Source organism: Parus major, chromosome 9 (genome assembly GCF_001522545.3).
Source record: "Parus major isolate Abel chromosome 9, Parus_major1.1, whole genome shotgun sequence".
Classification (NCBI taxonomy): Eukaryota; Metazoa; Chordata; class Aves; order Passeriformes; family Paridae; genus Parus; species Parus major.
In genome coordinates this window covers 1,340,124-1,358,725 of record NC_031778.1, presented here as the reverse complement: position 1 = coordinate 1,358,725, position 18,602 = coordinate 1,340,124, and the positions used below count along the sequence as shown (strand labels likewise).

Genomic DNA, 18,602 nt, shown 5'->3' with positions numbered 1-18,602 from the left:
TTTTGCCATTGGTTCCAACTCCTCCCTCCTGCCTTCACCCAGCACCACCACCTCGAGTGATGGTAGCTGCCACAGCCTTGCTCACCCAGTCCTGCTGATTTTGGAGGAGTGGAGACACCAAATACAGCTGGAGCAGAACATGCAGTGGATGTCCACATGTTGTTTCCTCATGCCAGGAGTCACCAGTGTAGTGCAAATTCTCACAAATCAACACAACCGGATTGGAGAGATTTTTTAGTGAAAAGTAACTGCACCTTTTGAGAACAATGAAAAATCCTTTTGTGGAAAAGGGAGATATGTTGTTTTAGTGACTTCATATATAAATGTTTCTGTATATAAAAATGTTGCCACTTTAGATTGAGAGCCCTGCAAACAGTGTTCTTGCTGTGTATAGATGATTAACAAAACATCTGTCACTAAACTGCTTAGTGCCAGAATTACTTTTGGAGGCTTATACATATCTCCATTGGAGCAAGAACCTCCTGGGAAGTTGCTTTTGTCATCCATCTGTGAATTTTGTTTCCTCTTGTGCAGTTAAGATGCAAATGTTTGTGTCCTGCATCAAAAACTGAGCATGTTTTGCAAGGAAAATGTCATCATTCAGTGGTTAGAGAGCCACTTTCCCCAGTACCTGCAGAGGGTTTCATTTCTAGTGCCTTTCAGAGTGCCTGTTGAATTGCCATTTATGCAAGATCAGAATCAGTCTGAAGGTTCAGAACCTCTGCTGACAACAGCATCCCTGCTCAGCAGTCCTCATCAAGGCACAGTGCTGCATCTGCTCCTCTTCATGCTGCCTTGCTCTTTATAAACATCTGTACCACCTGTAATATCCCCTGAAATGACAGGCAATTCAGAAAAAGTGGTTTTCTGCTGACTAAGTAACAAAAGTTCTGTCTGAGGTTAATGTCTTTCAATCTGCTTCTTTCTCATTAAGTATAATAAGGTTTCTTTTTACAAGGCAGTAGTAAATAAAGGCAATTTAACAAAAGAGCTTTGTATCTGGATTTGATCAAGAAGATAATTTGAAGCCTCAGGGACCTTATGTAGCTGTTTGACATGATGTTTTCTGTATAGTTTCTAATTTGAATCTCTGCTGGGTCATTTTTCCAGCCACAGTTATCAGTGCAGAGATATCCAGGGCGAGTTGCAGCTACTGCACTGTCACCTTCTGTCTGAAGTCCTTTCTCAGAGGAAGCTTTTGAGGGGTGGTTGTGTCATCATTAATTTAAGAGCTTTTCTCAAGTTCTGTGCTTCTGTGTTTTGTGAACCCTGAAAAACACAGCTCAGGGCTCTCCCAAAGAATTGTTTTCTCTTCACAGAATAAATCTTTACCTGCAAATTCATTTGCCAAACAAAGCTCCCCTGAAGTAGGCCTGTGTCTCTTTATACCATGTATAATCCAGTCCCTGACTGGCATCCAATTTGCTTTATGGATTTCTGGACAGGCTTTGCATTTACTTCAGTGTGGAAAAGTGTAGGTAGGTTGAGACCATTAATTCTGGGTCTGTATCTCTTCCCTAAATATGTGTGAAAGATTTTTTTGTTCTAGCTCTGTGGTGACTGAGGTGGTGTGCCAGGTTCCTTGGGATGGCAGCTGTGCTCCATCATTGCCAGGAACCACTTCTGACCTGTAGCAAAACTTCATGTGAAGGGAACACTTTTTGTGCCATGTTTGCTTTAAATCCAAGAACACAATTTAGTCCATGAAAAGCCATTTCTGTGACTGTTCTTCTGGAAAGGCTTGGTGATCTTAGCTCATTTTAGGCATTTCCAATCTGGCAAACAAGTAACATCCTAGAATTAAATTATCTTGGGCAACCTCTCCAGCCCAGCTGGAGAGGCCAAGACCCTGAGGCCAGACCCTTCCCTCTCTATCCAAGACTGTCCCTTTCAGAACTTAGGTGTATCAAAGTCACAAAAAGGAGGAACTGGGTATTTCAAATGCTTCTGTCCAGGTACTGAACATACCTTTGCTTTTATCTCTGTGCCCTCAACTCAGGATATCCGTAATGACAGTAACAGTTCCATGACCAGTACTTTTCAAACCCCGAGGCAACCTAAATCCCTACATGGCTGTAGAAAAATCTCAGTTTTTCATAGCTCCCTTTACACAGAGGCTGTGTAATCATCCTACCATGGTAGAATATTAACTGTTGTTTAGCTGTCAGGAGAAGTTAAGAATTTGATACTGAGTCAGGATTCCTGGGAAGCCAAAGAGGAGTTCCAGAGACTCAGTTATTTCAGTAATTCCATTCAGCTTATTTTTCAAACATACAGACACAAGTTAAACCAACACAAGTGACCCTAGACAACATTACAGCTGATACCTGAAGAAGCTGCAATTTGCAATCTTACATTGCAGTGAAGGAGACACTTTCATTCACTGGTTTTGTCTTTCTATTTCTTTCCTTCCCTGCTTTTTAAATGGTAGAGTTCAGAGCACACAGCACTCTGCAGGATGAGACCTCCTGTAAATGATTCCCTCATGCCTGCCCTGGGAATTGCACATTTCCTCTCCCTGATGTGCAGGCACTGAGCACAGAGGACAGCTGGCTTGCTCTCACCTGTTAAAGGGAACTGCATTTTAGTCTCATCCCATTGCAAATCAAAGACACTGGGCTGTGTCTTTCAGTCAAACAAGGTGTGAATGGAGATATATGAAATGTATATTGATAGCAACTCAAGAGCTGTTACCATCACCCACAGAGAAAACAATTGTCTGGATCCTTTGAAATGTCAGCTGAAAATGCTTTCATGTTGTCTTGACTTCCAGGCAAAAGCTGTTCTGATGTTCCTCGAGCTGGAAATGAGGTGATAACTAGGGTCAGGTCCAAGTTAGTGGGAAAGAAAATCAGACTTGCTTAGGGAACTTGCCTCCAAAGTAAAAGCAAAAGCCATTGAAATGGTCAGATTCTTTCTGTGGTTGTGACAATTAAGGATAAAATCCTTCATTGAAAGACTAGTTGAAATAATATGATTAACTGTTTAACCTCTCCTGCCAAGTGTTAGGCAGACAAAATTACGGAGACAAAATATCTGGGAAATTCACTATTGCTGCAATATAATATTGTGTGAGAAAATTATTCAAATATCAGATCTGATCTAGAGAAAAAATGATACCTGACTTTCCCATCAAATGAAAAATATTCAGAAGACAAGACTGACTTAGCCTACGGGAGCAAATATCACATATGAAGGCAACCTGGATGTTGGGAGTTATTTTATGGAGATAAAGATCTTCACTTCAGACATCAAAGTTACAAGGTTTATTTTCCTGGTGACTTTAGTTTGACATTATTATATATGGCGACATGTCATAACAGCAGGACAGATCAGTAACTTCAGTTTCATCCTATTTTCTTGGCACATTTTGGAGATAGTCAGAGAGATGCAAGAGAAAAGCAGTCAGGGGAGCTTTGCTGTGTTTTGTGTATTGTTTGTGAAGTGCAAAAGCCTTATTTCAGTACTTATTTTTCACATTTGTTCCAGGCCATTGTGCTCCAAATGTTCATCTGCTCTGAGATTGAAGAGATGTATAAACAAGCAACCCTGTCCATGGGTGCTGAGGGTTCTCTCAAGAACTCTCCCCAGGAAAGAGCTATCATCTGTCATTTGGAATTCTCAGTGTAAACTCATGGAAATTAAAGGCACAAGGGCTGTTGTCTAATGAGCAGCCTCACTGAGAATCACTGCTGCACAAATATTCAGTTCTCAAGCCTGTGGTTGTGTTGGGAGCACAGGGTTACGTCAGAGCTCTTTGTAAGCCTTTCCTTCTGCTCTGACTGAGTCCTTTAGACTCAATTTCTACAGAAAAAACCCAGTAAAACACCATGAGAAGTAGTCCCAGAAACCCTAACAAAATACACATGCTACAGGTTGGGAAAAAATTAAACCATGACAGAGCACATGGTCAGAGCAAAGTCTGAGACACAGACACTGAGAGACCTGCAGAAGGTACAAAATGCAGGTTGCCGGTCCTGTTAGGATTTCTTCCCTGGGCATTAGGGGAAGCTCAGTGAGCTCATGAATGTCAGATTTACCGCAGGTGAGCTCTAGGTCTCCCTCTTAGGCAGAGGACTTGGCTGGACTTGGTGGAAACTGAAACTTCCACATCCTCTTACTCCTCAGAGGAGCTCCATCCCAGGCCACATCTGGTAGACTTGGCCCTGCCAGGCTCATCCTGCCACTGGTTCTCATCCTCAGCACCACTGGCAATTGTGTTCAGTCCTGGACCCAATGCAAGACTGGTGGTTGGCATTAATTGGTGCCCTTCATACCTAGAAATTGTTTCCCTATTTCCTACAAGTTGTAGAAGCAATTGTGGGGTCTCTGTTTCTGCTTTAAATGCATCATTTTGTATAATACCCATTAAAAATAATGAATTTGGGAGGGGTCACAGCATGAGTATCCTGACATAGCTATGCTTGGAATTATAGGCAGAGCGTGAGAGATTTCTGCCCTAATTTTTTTTGAAATCTAATTCATAATTATCCTTGAGGACAGTTGGGCACCTTCATTACTTTGTTTCTACTTGCTTGAATAGTTTTTATCTTCGTTTCTCGCCATCTGTAAGTTTGTGCTGGGAACAGTGTTGAGGAGGCAGAGCTGGCAGTGCTGAGCAGCTGCTGCTGTGAGAGCCAAGTGCTCACACTGTGAAATGCTGCTCTGTGCTGCTCACTGCAGCTACTCCTGTCCTGGGGACACTGGGACCTGCCATTGTTGGAGGACCTCAATTACACGTGTCACTGACTGCACACAGTAAAGGACACATTGCTCTGCTGCTTCTGACTTGTGCTGCCACTGCACTGCAATTTGATCGGGTTCAGAAGTGATTTTTGGACTTGTTCTGAGGTAATGAATTCTCCCCCTTGCCTCCTCCATTCAGTTTGTATTTTCCTTCTTCTGCCAAGAGAATATACCACTCTTCTTATTGAGAAATTCTCATTTGGAAATAACTCCTGTGTCTCTTTTTCCAATTTACATGCTGTGTTTTGGAGTCTGAATTCAGAAACTCTGTGACATGTCCTTTGATGTGATTTGCAATTTGTCTTCCCATATGAGGACTCACACTTCCTCTGTGACAAAGCACCCTGGTGAATGTGACATACAACTCAGGCTAAAAGATCTTGTGTTCTAGTTTGCCATTCACTTGTGGTGTTTTTTGGTTTTTATGGATGCTAAATTCTGAACCACACTGCCTGTACAGATTACAGGCCACAAGAGCTTCTCAGGCTGGTCCTGAGAAAGTAGTCTGGGAAAGACATGAGAAAGAATTAAAACAATCCTCAGGGACACAAAACAACCTTGCAGGTGTTGTTATGTGTTCCTTGTTTTCCTTGCAGGAGAAAGTCAGGGGGGTGGTGTACCCCACTGACCAATGATGGTAATGTAGCAGTTTACTAACCAATAAGAGTTTCCTTTCTGTACTTTCCACGTATCTGTCTATAAAGCAGGCCTGCTAGCAATAAACTAAAGGATCCTCTTGTTCTGACTCCCTGAGAGTCTGTGTCGTTCCTTCCGGCCGTTCCCAATCGGAACGACAGGTTTTTGCTTACTTTGCTTTTTTTTTTTTTTTAAGAAAAGTCTTTCACTGTTTATTATCTCAGTTTTCAGATTTTTTTAAAAAAATCATTCTTTTGAGGAGTGTCACCAAAACCTGGGTAAAGAGGCACCAAGCATTAGGGTTAAAGGCTGCCATTTATATTTATGAGGCATCTCATTCTAGACAGGAATGGACTGAAGCTGAAATCAGCCAAGTATCTCAGCTGGGTGCAGAACTTCTGACAATAGCTGAACCTGAAGCTGACAGACAGCAAGTACTATTTTTACCTCAGGAAACTTGGAAGTCACTTTGCTGTGACTTCATTTTCTGCTTCAAAGTTGAAAAATATCCAGACTTCTGTTGAAGAAAAGAAGACTGAGACTCTCCCAGGGTCAGCTATCTGTGACAAAAACATTTCCTAATATTCACAGTGTGGTTTTAATCCTTCTGCTCAGAGCCAATGATTTGGATGTGCTCTGATAACTGATCCTGGTATAAGTGATAGTGCTCCTGGTATAAGCCTTCTGGAAAATGAGATTTAAGACCTTTTTTTGCCTTTGGTTCAAGTTTTGGTATGGGTAATATCTGATTACTCAAGTGCAGTTATTCTGAATATATTTATGCTACATATCTGTAATGCAGACACTATCATTATTAAATTATATAATATTATATAATATTACATAATATATATTATATTATATATATAATACAATTATATATATCATTATTTCCCAGGTTTTTGACATAAATCTCCTCCTCAGATTTGAAGACGTGTTCACTGGAGTTTCTAGTGTTCTAGATCTACTGACAAAGGATGATTTCCATTTGATGTATTTGAATGTGAAAATTGTTTTGGTAATGGGCAATGAAAGATATGTCCAAAAGTAAAATTCTGACCTCTGCATAGTTGCATGTGAAAATGAAAAAAAAAAAGATTAATTAAGAAACATTAAAAAATAAATAAAGCAAGAAATAGAAAGACTCCAAGACCATCAAGAAGTAAGACATTGAGTATAACTTGCAAAGACATCAGTATGTACTGAATTAATTGTATTCTGATGTCCCTTTTCTAATAATAATTCATGTTACCCTGATGCTGTGGAATATCATTGCTAAATAATTCTTTTTTGTTTAATCACAGACCCCACAGCCAGTTGAAAACTACATCAGTGAAGGAGAGCTTGAAGACGATCTGAGTTCTTCTACCCCAAGCACAACCGAGCTGGAGGTACGTGGATCCAGCCAAGAAACAGATGAAGATTATTTTGAAACCGTGTCACATCAGAGTGGATCTTTGTCAGATGTAAAAACTGAGCCTTATGAGAGTGCATCAGACACAGAATCCCTCTCCAGTGACATAACTGGGAATGCTTGCTCTGATTCAAACTGCCTGTTTACTGAAAAAAAAACCCTGTGCTGTAATCTTCCCAAAGAAAAGGCAGAAACCTTCCATGGACAGAAGTGCTCCAGACAGCCAGAGCTCACCCAGCATGGACAGCTAGAATTGTCCTCCAAAATAAAAGAAGCACCAAGCAAAGCTGGATTTTGCATACAGTTTGCGGAGTTAGAGGGTGAAGAATTGGGTGATAAAGAGCTAACACTATCTAGTGATATTCCTATCACAGACAGCCAAGTCTATGAAGAGGGCATTTTATCACAGACAAAGAGAAGGTCTGTAACAGCACTGCAGAGTAAGGCAGAGTTAGAGAGCAGTGAAGTGCAGTCCTCTACCAACTCAGTTCTTACAGAAAACGATGTTGCAAGACTGAAGGAACATCCTGCAGTATTCGGCATTGCTTGTTTCAAAGCAAACTCAGAAAGTTGTTTGATTTTTCCTAAGGTCCAGCAGTTTTCCTTCCAGTCAGATGCAGCACCAAGCTGTAGTTTGCCCAATCTTCATTTTGAAACAAATGGACCTAACTGTAAAAGTGACACTGAGATATCTGACTGTAAGTGTGAATTAGAGTCTATGTCCAGTATAAAATGCAGCAGGAGGAATTCAGCTGACAATGAGGACACTAAAGGTAAAGGGATAAAACATGGAAGTACAAAGACCATGTTGACATCAGATTCACTCTTCTACCAGAGTTGCTTCAACCAAAAATCTCGGCCACCACACACAAGGTCAGAGATTACAGAAAGTAAAACATGGCGCAGTGTACCTGAAAATATCAGTGCTCAAAGTGAAACAGAACCTGTGGTGAGCTGCATTCACCACACAGACAAATTCAGATGGTCGTGTTCCAGAATACATCTTGAAGAGCTGGATTTTGAATACACTTGGAAAAACTTAGGAAGGGTAACTGTAAGCCCTGAAAAGGCTACAGAAATAGAGGGCCAATTTGGCATGAAAAGGCCTCTTCTTGATACTGACACAGACTCAAAGGAGTGTCACCTTTCTCAACCAGCAGCCTCTCCCCAGTGCACTGATTATTATTTGCACTCTAAATCAGAGACATGTGGCCTTAGCCCAGAGTCAGCTGGTACTTGTGCTGACAGCTTAACATGGAGTGATGCTTGTGAGGGCAATCAAAACCAAGAGGAGACATCCTCTTCCCTGGATTGTGATCCAGTGATCATAAATGCTGAGGAACTCGTGCAAAACAATGAGTACAAAGCTGAAAGAGATCTGGAAGCAAGCAGATTCCCACATGATATTGATGTTGAATCGGACACTGGTGACACTGAGAACCCTGCAGCTTCTTATGCAGGTGTTCCTGCTGTGGAGGAAAGCAGTGACTGTGATTGTTCTGTAAACTCTGTTTCCAATAGTGGAATACAGGACAAAAGTTTGAAGGAGAATGGCCTGGAATCTGAACTGTCAGATACGGAGACTGTGGCAGGAGAAAGATGGGCAGATGATTCTTCTAATCTTGGCTTTTGTTGGAAGCTGGAAACTGCACCACAAGCAGATGGCAGCGACAGAGGGGCAGAGCACAGAGAGTCAGTGCAGCACAATACAAGTTGCAAACCTGGTGCCTTAAGGAGCCACTTGGGGCTAGGAACAAATGAACATCCTACTCAGAAAGGAAAGGATGAAGAGAGTGTCTTTGCTGTTGAAAGGACTCCCAAATCAGATTATATAAGGCAGGGAAGGGATTTAATGACTGTTCCAGAGTTAAAGGCTGCCCTAATTATAGTCTCTGTAGAAGAGGAAGGATTACAGTCCAAAACACTGAATGATAACCTTCCTACTGGAGTGGTAGCCAAAACATTGGGAAATGTAGTGAGCAAGGATTTGATGTCTCCTCATACTGTCAGTAAAGCTCATGATGAGCCAGAGAGAGTTCTGAGTGAAAGATCTAACTGTGAAGAACAAATTCTGGCCACCCACCCCATTCCTGGCAGGGCAGAGGTACTCTCTGGTAGGGATACAGCTGAAGTAAAACCAGAAATTTCAGAAGAGGAAAGAGAGAAAACAGAAGCAGTTTCATCCTTAGGGTTCACCTGTTGTAATTCCACAGTAACAAGTGCAAAAGTGGAATTCAGGAACGCTGCTGTACTACTAGGCAGCGATACAATTATTGCAGAAAGTCAGGCAGACCCATGTGAAAAATCATTTATAAAATCCCGCAGTGGGAGCTGTGTGAAGGTCTCTAGGGAAGAGCCCTGCAGAACAGGGACACTGGAAACCAGCAGCAGTGTAAGCAGTGTGGGTCAGGGAGATGGTGCTGGTGTCAGCCTTCAAGGGCACAGCATGGTCTCTAAACAAGCAGTAGGCAGGCAAGGAAAGGCCAGCTGTAATGGCTCAGAGGAAGAAACAGGTATTTGTGAAGAACCCTCTCCTAGGGAAGGAAAGGAGGGCTCTCCTGCAGAAGACACCTCTAGCCCCAGCAAAGACAGTGCACTCAGTCTGGATGTGTCTGATGTCTTTGATGAGTCCCTGAACAGGGAGACCCACAGCACTTTCATGCTGGGCCTGGATAATATCAGTACCTGCAGCACTAACAGCGAGGAACTGGATGAGAACTCATCCCACACCCTGGGAAGTAACAGCAGTCTTCACAAAGCTGTTCAAAAGCCAACAAAGAATGAGAAAGCTTCCAGGTTTTTAGTATTCTCAAAAATGACATCTTTCAGGAAATCTAAGCTTGCCTCATTGGAAAATCAGGGAAGCAGCAGCATCTTTGGCAGCAAGGCAAAGACAGAAGAACTGGATGTCGGGAAAGACGATGAAGACACCGCAAGTTTACTGTCTTTCAGAAGTTGTTCATCTGGTTTAGTCTTCCACAGGAAGGAAAGTTACACCTCTGAGTATTCTGATGATGATGATTTATTTTATGAGAGACCTGCAGGTTTATTCAACAGATTGAGCCTGAGGAAGGCCTCTGGCTCTGGTCGGATACTGATGGAAGATGCAGATCGACAAGTTTCAGGTTCGTCTGAAAACAATGACAATGAACCTGTGGAGCATTCAGGGATTAGAAAATCATTCCCTGAAAATGAACACAAAAGAAACAAAACCCCTGAGGGTAAGAAGTTCAGGACAAGGTTCGCCTTGGCCCACAAATCCCTCTCAAGCTTATTTGAGTCCAAATGTCCAGAAAACACTGAGCAAAGCTCAAAAGCATCAGTGAAAAATGAGAAGGAGAAAGCCAAATTTCGCCAGAGCAACTGGAAAGCTTTTCTAAAAAGCAAGGAGGCAGATGGACTAAAAAGGCCTGTCTTAGTAAGTTTATCATCCACACAGGAGAGTCTTAATGCAACTGGTGGCCACGTTTTAAGATCAGTAGAGCGACAGCATAGTTCAAATGGACACATTTTATTAAAAACAGAAACAGATAATGACTCCTCAACAGACTCCAACTATTTTGACAGCTCAGTGGAGCCTGCTGATGTCTCTTCACCTGCACGTATGTGGAGAAGACGAATCCAGTCCCATGACTTGGGTATCAGATACTCACAGAGCTCAGACTGTGATGAACAGCAGGAGGTTCTGAGCAACAGTTTAAATACTTCTCTAGAGGAATACTGGATGAAATCTCCATTTAGCCCCACTGACTTGCAGTTGGCATTTAGTCACTCAAGTCCATCGTGTCCCCAGCTCTCAAATTCTGATGGTAAAGACATGCCTTGTAGGCCCATGAGTCCCAAACCTCAGAGTCCTCGATCCGCTTCTCAACACAAGAACTTCCGCTATCCTGGGCGGGTATGTGCCACTTCCATGATCTCTCTTGGGAACAGCTCTGGGGTGGAAAGCAGTCTGGAGGCTCCAGAGAGACCAAAGACCCTGAAACCCAGAGGAAGTCTCTTACACTCCTTGGATGACTTCCAGAGGGATGACAGTGGCATAAGCAGTCAATCCCAGATCAGCTTAAATACAGCTTCTTCCACTAGTGACATGCTCCGAGATGAGGTGAGTTGTTGTCAGGGAATGATCAGGGGGTGCTTTGGCTTGCAGCATTTTGCTTTGCTTTGTGGCTTAGGAATTCCAGTGAAACTCTTCAATGGCTCAATGGCTCATTGGTTAGATGAGTGCATAAATATTCCTCTTGGTCTAAGATAGGTAGCACTATTCATTCTTTCTGTTTCTTTTCAAAACTACTTGAATTTATGCGCTCTTAAAGGGAGGATTTGCTACAAAAATCCAAAGGAATGGAGCACTCACAACACCATTAAAGACTCTACAGACATCACCCTGCATTCATCTCCAATTTTAAGCTAGGTCTTACCCCTCTTAAGGCAGAATTGAGCCCTGTAACTAGTGTAGAGTAACTAAGTTTCTCATTGTGAACAGCAAAAAAGAAATCAATTTCTATGGCTAGCTGTCACTTTTTAAGAAGTAAAATAGCTTTCTTTAGACAATGAGTACCTGTCTTTTGAAGTACCATGTGTCTTTTGCAGTCACCATAAGTACCTTCTGGTTGCTACTAGAAGTCCTCTTCTGCCTTTCCTACAACAGACAGAAAAAAAACCCCAAACTGCAGACTCAGGGTCTCCTTTTCATGCCATATTTTGTTGTAATCCAGGTAACAGAATAAATCCTCAGCATAGGCTGGATCTCATGGAACAGACTGGATCTTCAGTAGGGATTTCATGACTGGCTGAGACCTCTAAAAGCAGAGACTTGCCCCATCAGTAGGCTTTTAATCTCAGAGAGGATTTCCCAAGTTGTAAATGACTGGCAGCTTAGGAATCTCTTTCAGTGGCTAAACACAACCCCCAGAGTACTGAGACTGAGCTGTAACTGAGATCCCAGAACATGCCTTGACCATGCTACTTTTTCAGTATTATTGCTGATGAGTTTTGACATTAAGAAATGGGAGAATAATTTTTTTTGAGCAGATTGTCAAAAGTGGCACTTGAGAAAGTGCATGAGCTTTTGTATACCCCAAGCAGACAATTTTCAGAGGCTTCATGAATCTGAAACTGCTGGATAAATTCAGAACAGCTGAGGGCTGCTTGTGTTCAACTCAAATGAGCCTCACACAGCTTTTGTTGCTGTTGCCTTTTGCTCCTCACATCTCAGCTTATATTAAACCTCTAAGACACCCTCCAAGATGGTCTTACCCTACCCTTTCTCCATATTTTTTTACAGAAATTCCCTATTTTTTGTATGGAAACAAAGATAGGCAGAACCATGGCTGTATCTAGCCAAGTCTTGAAAACCTCCATTGCTGAAGGTTTCACTGCCTCTCTGGGAAACATTCCTCGAGAATTTTTTTTTTCCTAATGTCCAAAAAGAACTTTCCAAGCTGCAGTTTCTGGCCACTGCCTTGTGGCATTGTCTGGCACTACTGAGAAGAGCTGGGATCCATCATCCATATAAATACAAAATTGTCTGTGACTGCTCCTATGCTGCCTTTAGTGCCCTCTTATCATCTTAAATAAACCCAGCTCTTTCAACCTCTCCTCACATATTCCCAAATGAAAGTGTTTTGGTTGACTGGCTTGGGGTTTATCTCTAAAGCTGTCTGGAATCCAAAGGAGTGTTTGGGGGGCACTTTGAGAAGTGAGGGCTGTAGTATCAGAATTCCAGGGGGGGAAAGGGGAAGAGAATTAGCTTTATTCCCTTCTGTGCTTAGCTTGAAATTTTTTTTGTTTTGTGGGCATCAGCTTAACTTACAAACTTAATACTGGACAGTGCAGAGACTGCAAGAGACTACAGCCTAGGAAAAAGCAAGAGGCTTGGACTATGCACACTGTCAACAGATGAAGCCTCTCAGAGGATGAATAAAACCATTGACCTGTAAATTACAGCTCAAAAGAGCATCTAGAAAAGAGTGTAGAAATGAGGCATGTGTAAAGCCTTGAAAAGGCAAGCCCACATGCTATAATGTAACCATTAGGAGCAAATTAATAATTACTTCAATTGATTGCTAGATTAAATTATTCAAAGAAAACCATAAAAAATTTAAATGGTATCTAAGACATATAAAAACAGTTTAATTTTCCCGATTCTTCTGGAGGCTGCAGAATATGATATCTGAAATTGGACAAATGCAGCTGGAGCCTAGAAATTAATGCAAGTGTCCCAGCTTTCAAAACACAACATCTAATCTATTAAAATAGATAGGGCTTTATTTATTTATGTTTTCATGACATTGTGAAGTGGAATTGCACCCTGGATTTTTTAAGCAAAGCTGTATTTTCAGGAATCTCTGAAAATACAACATATATTGGGCAAAGTATATTTGCAGTATTAAATCTTTCCAAAATAATTATCATCTATATGCTAAGGATGATAATCCTTATGTACACTGCTTCCTAAAGAGGTCATAAAATTCAGTTTATTGGTGAATTTGAAGAAAAGTCTTTTTCTGTTCCACATCAGTAAATACATTAGTGCAAAACATATCTGTAACAGTGAAGCTCTTGAGCTCACTTCCCACTGTGCCCTCCAGGATGGGGATTTGTATTTATTCCCCAGCCCCAGCCAGGTATTTTTTCCAGTTGTGTCAGCATTATCTGTGTTAGTGCTGTGCCAAACTGCACAGGATCAGCTTGCCCTGGACACCTCTGGCTACCACTCAGGTAAGTAACTCACCTTAGCCTGGTGGAGCACACACCAGCCCCTCTCTCATAACCTGTTAATGGTTAACATTCTCCAGGTTTCATCCAGGACAAAGATTTTGTGCTGAAAACAGCAAGACAGAACCATTACCAGCTTGCCCATTTGCCAGGCCCTTCACTACATGTTTATCTGTTTGTGGCACGATTTTACTTGCATAATTGTGTTACTCAGCAGGCAAAAGTGAACTGTCCTAAAATGTCCCATGTTTGGAATTTACATGTTCTTCTCCTTGCTCCTCTGCAGTAAGGTGGGGTTAGGCACAAAACACCTTTTTTGCAGAATCAATTCCTTCTAGACTCTGGCATCTCCTACCAGGGGCAAAGAAAAATTGACCTGGAATTGTTGGTTAGTTGAAAACAGATAGGAAATACCTGTGATGGTTTGAGGATTGTTTTATTCTGGTTCTTCAAATGATCTGTGAGAAACTGGACAGATACTATTTTCAGGACACAGCATTTTTTTTTTGTCATGAGACTCCTGAGTTCACTTATTCCCCAGTGTTGTTATCTCCTACCTTAAATATTATTGATTCTTACACTGGTGCTGCCTGGAGTAGTAGCTGTTTTTTTCAGGGCACACTTGATTTCAAGTTGTTCTAGTATAAAAGCTGTAATTGTGTGCAACCACTCAAATGGGAGTGAAGGGCAAAGCTGTGAAATTCCTTACTCCCGGCCCAGCATCAAGCAAATAAAACAGTGTAAAGAGCACAGGGCTTAATATATCAGACCTGCAGGCAGCTACAAAGCCTTTTCACATTGTCTAACTGAAGTACAGTTGGAAAACCAGAAAGAGACAAGAGGTCATTCTTCTATTTTCAGAGACATCGTCTGTCTTTGTAAATAATATTATACAGACAGAGTGACCTAAATCCTGGTGGTAATGTTAGTGTGATATGCCATCTAAAATAAGGGTGAACAGGGTACTGTCCTGTGCACAGGGAGTGTATATTGCACCCTCAAAGGACAGCAGAGCTGCTGCTTCAGGGTGGAGTGCTCCTAAGTGTTTTCTTCTGAGTAGTTCTGTGGCTGAATAAAAGAGCTTTGCCATCTTCTGTTCAAACTGACTTGAAGCAAACAAAATTTCCATCCAACAAACCCTGTGTTTTCACCTGCAGTTTGTAAAACAGGAATCTAAACAGCCATGTCAAACAGCACCTGAAAAGAGGCCAAATAAGAAATGGGTTCCCCATCGCAAAAGGAGGCCCCCCCGGGTTCCACCGTGCCCACGTCCTGTCTCCACCCTGGAGAGCAAAGCCCGGAGGCTCTCCTTCCTTGCTCCAGAAGAAAAAGCCAAGGAGATTCCAGAGAGGAAGAGGAAGAGACCCAAACCCCTCTATAAGTGCTTCAGCTTTGATGATGTTTGGATGGAGAGGAATCAAAAAAGGAAGCTAGAGAAGGAGACACAGCCAGAGGGAGGGGTTCAATTGCAACACCTCCCAAAGGACCCCTCAAAAGTAAGAAGCCATACACCGACCTCCTTGTTCCCTGGCATTGTCTTCCTCTCTGCTCCAGCTGCTTCTCTCTGCTCTCATCATATTCCTGTCCTTACACTTTGTCTGGTACCTCTTCTGTCAGCATTTCTGTGGGCCTGGCACTCTGTGGAGACTGCTGAAACACTAAACTGGCCCTTAAGTGATGGTGTCTGAAGGTGGTGGGTTTCTCAGCTTCTCTAATCGAACAGTTCATGCCCTCTGAGATGTTGGGAATAGAAAGCAATAGAAATCAGCAATAGAAATCAGGTTGCTTTGTGAGCTGAGTGATAGGGAGGGCAAGGAGCAAATCAAAGTTTTCTTAAATCAATATAAATTAAACTGATGAAATCTCATTCTGTGCCCTGTGGTGTTGCTGTATAACTTTAATAGTGGACTTCTAAATTAGACTTCCCTTGTATCTGAGGCCAACTCCACAACTCCTACTGAAGCAAATTCCTGCTGTGAAACACTCAAGAGAACATTGCCATTGGATTTTTAGCTATTAATATTCTCCTCTCCACTGAGGGAGACTTTTAGTTCAGCATTATGATTGCTTGTGAAAAACTCTGTGGCTGTTGTGACTCACACTGATGGCATCTGTTACTTTTGGATCCAGAGCTAAGGTCTGTATCCTTCAGGGAGAGTCACAAATCTCTATCCAAGAGCCAAAATTAGCCTTAATACATACAAAAGAACTTCTGGGGTAAAAGGACACGAGATCAAGAGATGCTCTGTGAAGCCTCTCACAAAAATATTGAGAAAGTTTCTGATCAAGCCTAAAATTATGTAGCAGATATTCAAATAAAAGCTTTCCTCAAGGGTTTCTGTTTTGGTCTGTTATCTATATTTTTTACCCTTTCTCTCTGTCCTGGTTGCCTGTTTCTCATTGCTACTACATTAAAATAACAATTTTGGAGAGGAGATGAGGCCTCAGTTGTCCTATCACCACTTCAGAATGTGCTTGAGCTTATACACACAGGCAGTTCTGTGAATTGTGAAGGGCAAACCTTGGCCTGCCCAGAGAAAACCTGTCCACCTGTCCCACCAAACAGACAGACACACCTGGGACAGCAAGCCAGACCAATCCCAGAAAGAGGGGTTCTGAAAAACTGCCCCCTGCTCTCCCCTTCTCAAGGAAAGAGACTAAAAAGCTGTGCTGTTTCGTATGTGTTGGGCTGTCCAACACAAAGTGTTGCCAGTTGCTGTGTGGATGGGTGCTGGATATGATTCTCTGATGTGTTTCCCATTCCAGGTTCAGTGAGGATGTTTCCCTGTGATGTGATGGAGACAATGAGTAATGCTCTTGAGGCTTGAGTATGTTAGGATAAAGAGTATTTAAAAATAAATGACTTAGGTTACTTTTCTACTTTGGTGGAAGTTTTGAGTGCTTAGTGCTGTACAGGGATGAGGGAGACTGGTGAAAGTGAATGCCTGGCTTACATAGAGTCGGGGATTAACAGAATCAGTGAAATGTACTAAAAATATTTCTTACAATTCCTCAACAAGCATGGGTAGATGGAAATCTAGCCCGTGCTGCAGGGCATGTGGGCCAGCACTGAGACCATTAACGCTGCTAAGAGGAGTGACCAGTTCCCTCAATAGCTTCCCCTGGAGCCATCAGATTACACAGCTTGAACGCTGTCTGCTTTGCTGATTGACTGCACATTTGGAGGCTGCCAGAAAACAGCTTCTCCTTTAAGCATTTCCATCCTTATTTTCTGGTGCAAACTTACCTCTAAATTGCAATCAGCTGCATGATGATTTGCAGCTGCCCCTGTGCCCATGGAGGCCTCTCTGAACATCACCTGCCCGAGGGGCTCGTGGGCCTCCCTCGGTTTTCTGGTTTATTCTTCCCTGGGTAGAAGGTGTAGGTAGGTTTGGGGTTTACTCTGTCCATTTGTGTTACGTAGGTTATTGATGCTTTAATCTTTTTGGGCAGGCCAAGAAAGCAAAAAGCTGGTTTATTGAGGGGACTGTGGGGATTCAAAGGCTCTTTTTTATGCCCATATAACTGAATTTCTTGGCCTGTGCTTTTTATTTATAATAGTAATCACACTGTTCCTCTTTCTTATTATTTTAGCCTTTGCAATGCTCTAGTCCTGTAATAGTGGTGGTTTATTTGTACCCCCAAGTGTCTTGGGAGTGCTGTCACAAAGCTGCAGTGTTTGAGGGCAGTTTTAGAAGGATGCTGAATCCCTTTTATGAAGAAGGAACAAATTATCACAAAAGAAGCTCTGTAAGATGTTCATTGTCTGTTGTGGTTTTGTGACTGCAACAAGGCGACTGTGTGGGGTTTGGAGAGCCGAAATTACAAGTCTGATGTTTTGTGACACGGCTGCCTTGGGATGTGTGGCTTCTGTTGTGACAAGTCACATTGTGTTAAGTCAAGATCAGGTCAGTCCACAAGGTGATGTAATGCTGCAATATTGGGGAAACAACTTAATGGGGCAGAGCAGAGAGGAATTCTTGATTATTCAAGTGCTGGTTTCTGATACCACTCTATCATTCAGATCAATGTACAGCGAGCAGCAGAATGGAAATATAAGGCTACTCTGAGGGCTGGTAATTGGGACAGTGAAAAGTGGACAAGCATCAAGAAACTACCTTTAAGCTAAAAAAAAGTCAGGACAAACAAAAAAACCCAACCAAAAAAAACACCCCAAAAACCAAAAACATTTAAAATGCCAGTTCCAAACAAATCTATATATTGTAGGGGTTATTTATTTATTTATTTATTTTATTTAGGTCCAGTAAGCTGCTCTGCTTCCTTAAATGGAAACAGCCTGTGTAAATTCCCAGTCAAACTCAAAGCTTGACCCAGCTGTCCCTTATAATGAGATGCTGCCAGTAACAAGCTGAGCAGCTTCTGATCTTGAGCCTTAAAGTCTTAATACAACACCCCCATGCTGCCCACCCCAAGGGAAGAAGAGAAACATAGCTGTGGATGAATCTATATTCTTTTGCTTGTCTATGGGCTTTGCCCTTCACATAGTGTTGGGTTTCAGGCTGTAGCCTGGGGTCCTCTTGCTTGTTTTTAATGCAGGAGAAGTTCCCTAACTGGAGCAGAGACAATGCCCCAAACCACTGACATATGGAATGCTGTAACAGCAATGGGCTCTGTTTTGGAAATTATTTTTGCTCTGAACTGCCTGTCTATTGCCATCCAGTGCTTTCCTGTTTTGATGAAAACTTAAACCCTGGCTCTTAAGCTTGGTGCCTCTTGAGTGCACAGCAATAGGAGCACAGAGATGGCTTCTACATGAATTTGTTTGAGCACAGTTTGTGCACTGCCAAATTAGAGAGATTCCTAAAAGGCCCATCAGGGGGCTATACCCAGAGGGGGTATTGTGCAGAAAAAGCTCTTTTATTTTAAAAGAGAAATGAGAAGCAGTGAAAAATAGATCTTTAGCTCATTGCCTTGAATATGACTTCTGGAAATTTGATTTTACCCCATCCAAAATAAGAGAAAATGAAGTTTTGTTATGTGGTACAATGTTTATGAGCACAATGGACAACTTGGATAGAGTTTAAGAAGGAAATGAATGCACTTTGAGGAGAGGATTTAATGAGAA

At 42.1% G+C, this 18,602-nt stretch overlaps 1 protein-coding gene across 1 annotated transcript in view; it reads left to right on the top strand.

Moving 5' to 3' along the window:
* The window catches only part of ARHGEF4 (Rho guanine nucleotide exchange factor 4), a 209,755-nt gene that overhangs the window by 84,845 nt on the left and 106,308 nt on the right, over positions 1–18,602 (top strand). Inside the window, exons 4-5 of the mRNA XM_015637472.3 lie at positions 6,687–10,901; positions 14,674–15,012. Coding sequence (XP_015492958.2) covers positions 6,687–10,901; positions 14,674–15,012 — 4,554 coding nt within the window. The remainder of the gene's footprint in view (positions 1–6,686; positions 10,902–14,673; positions 15,013–18,602) is intronic.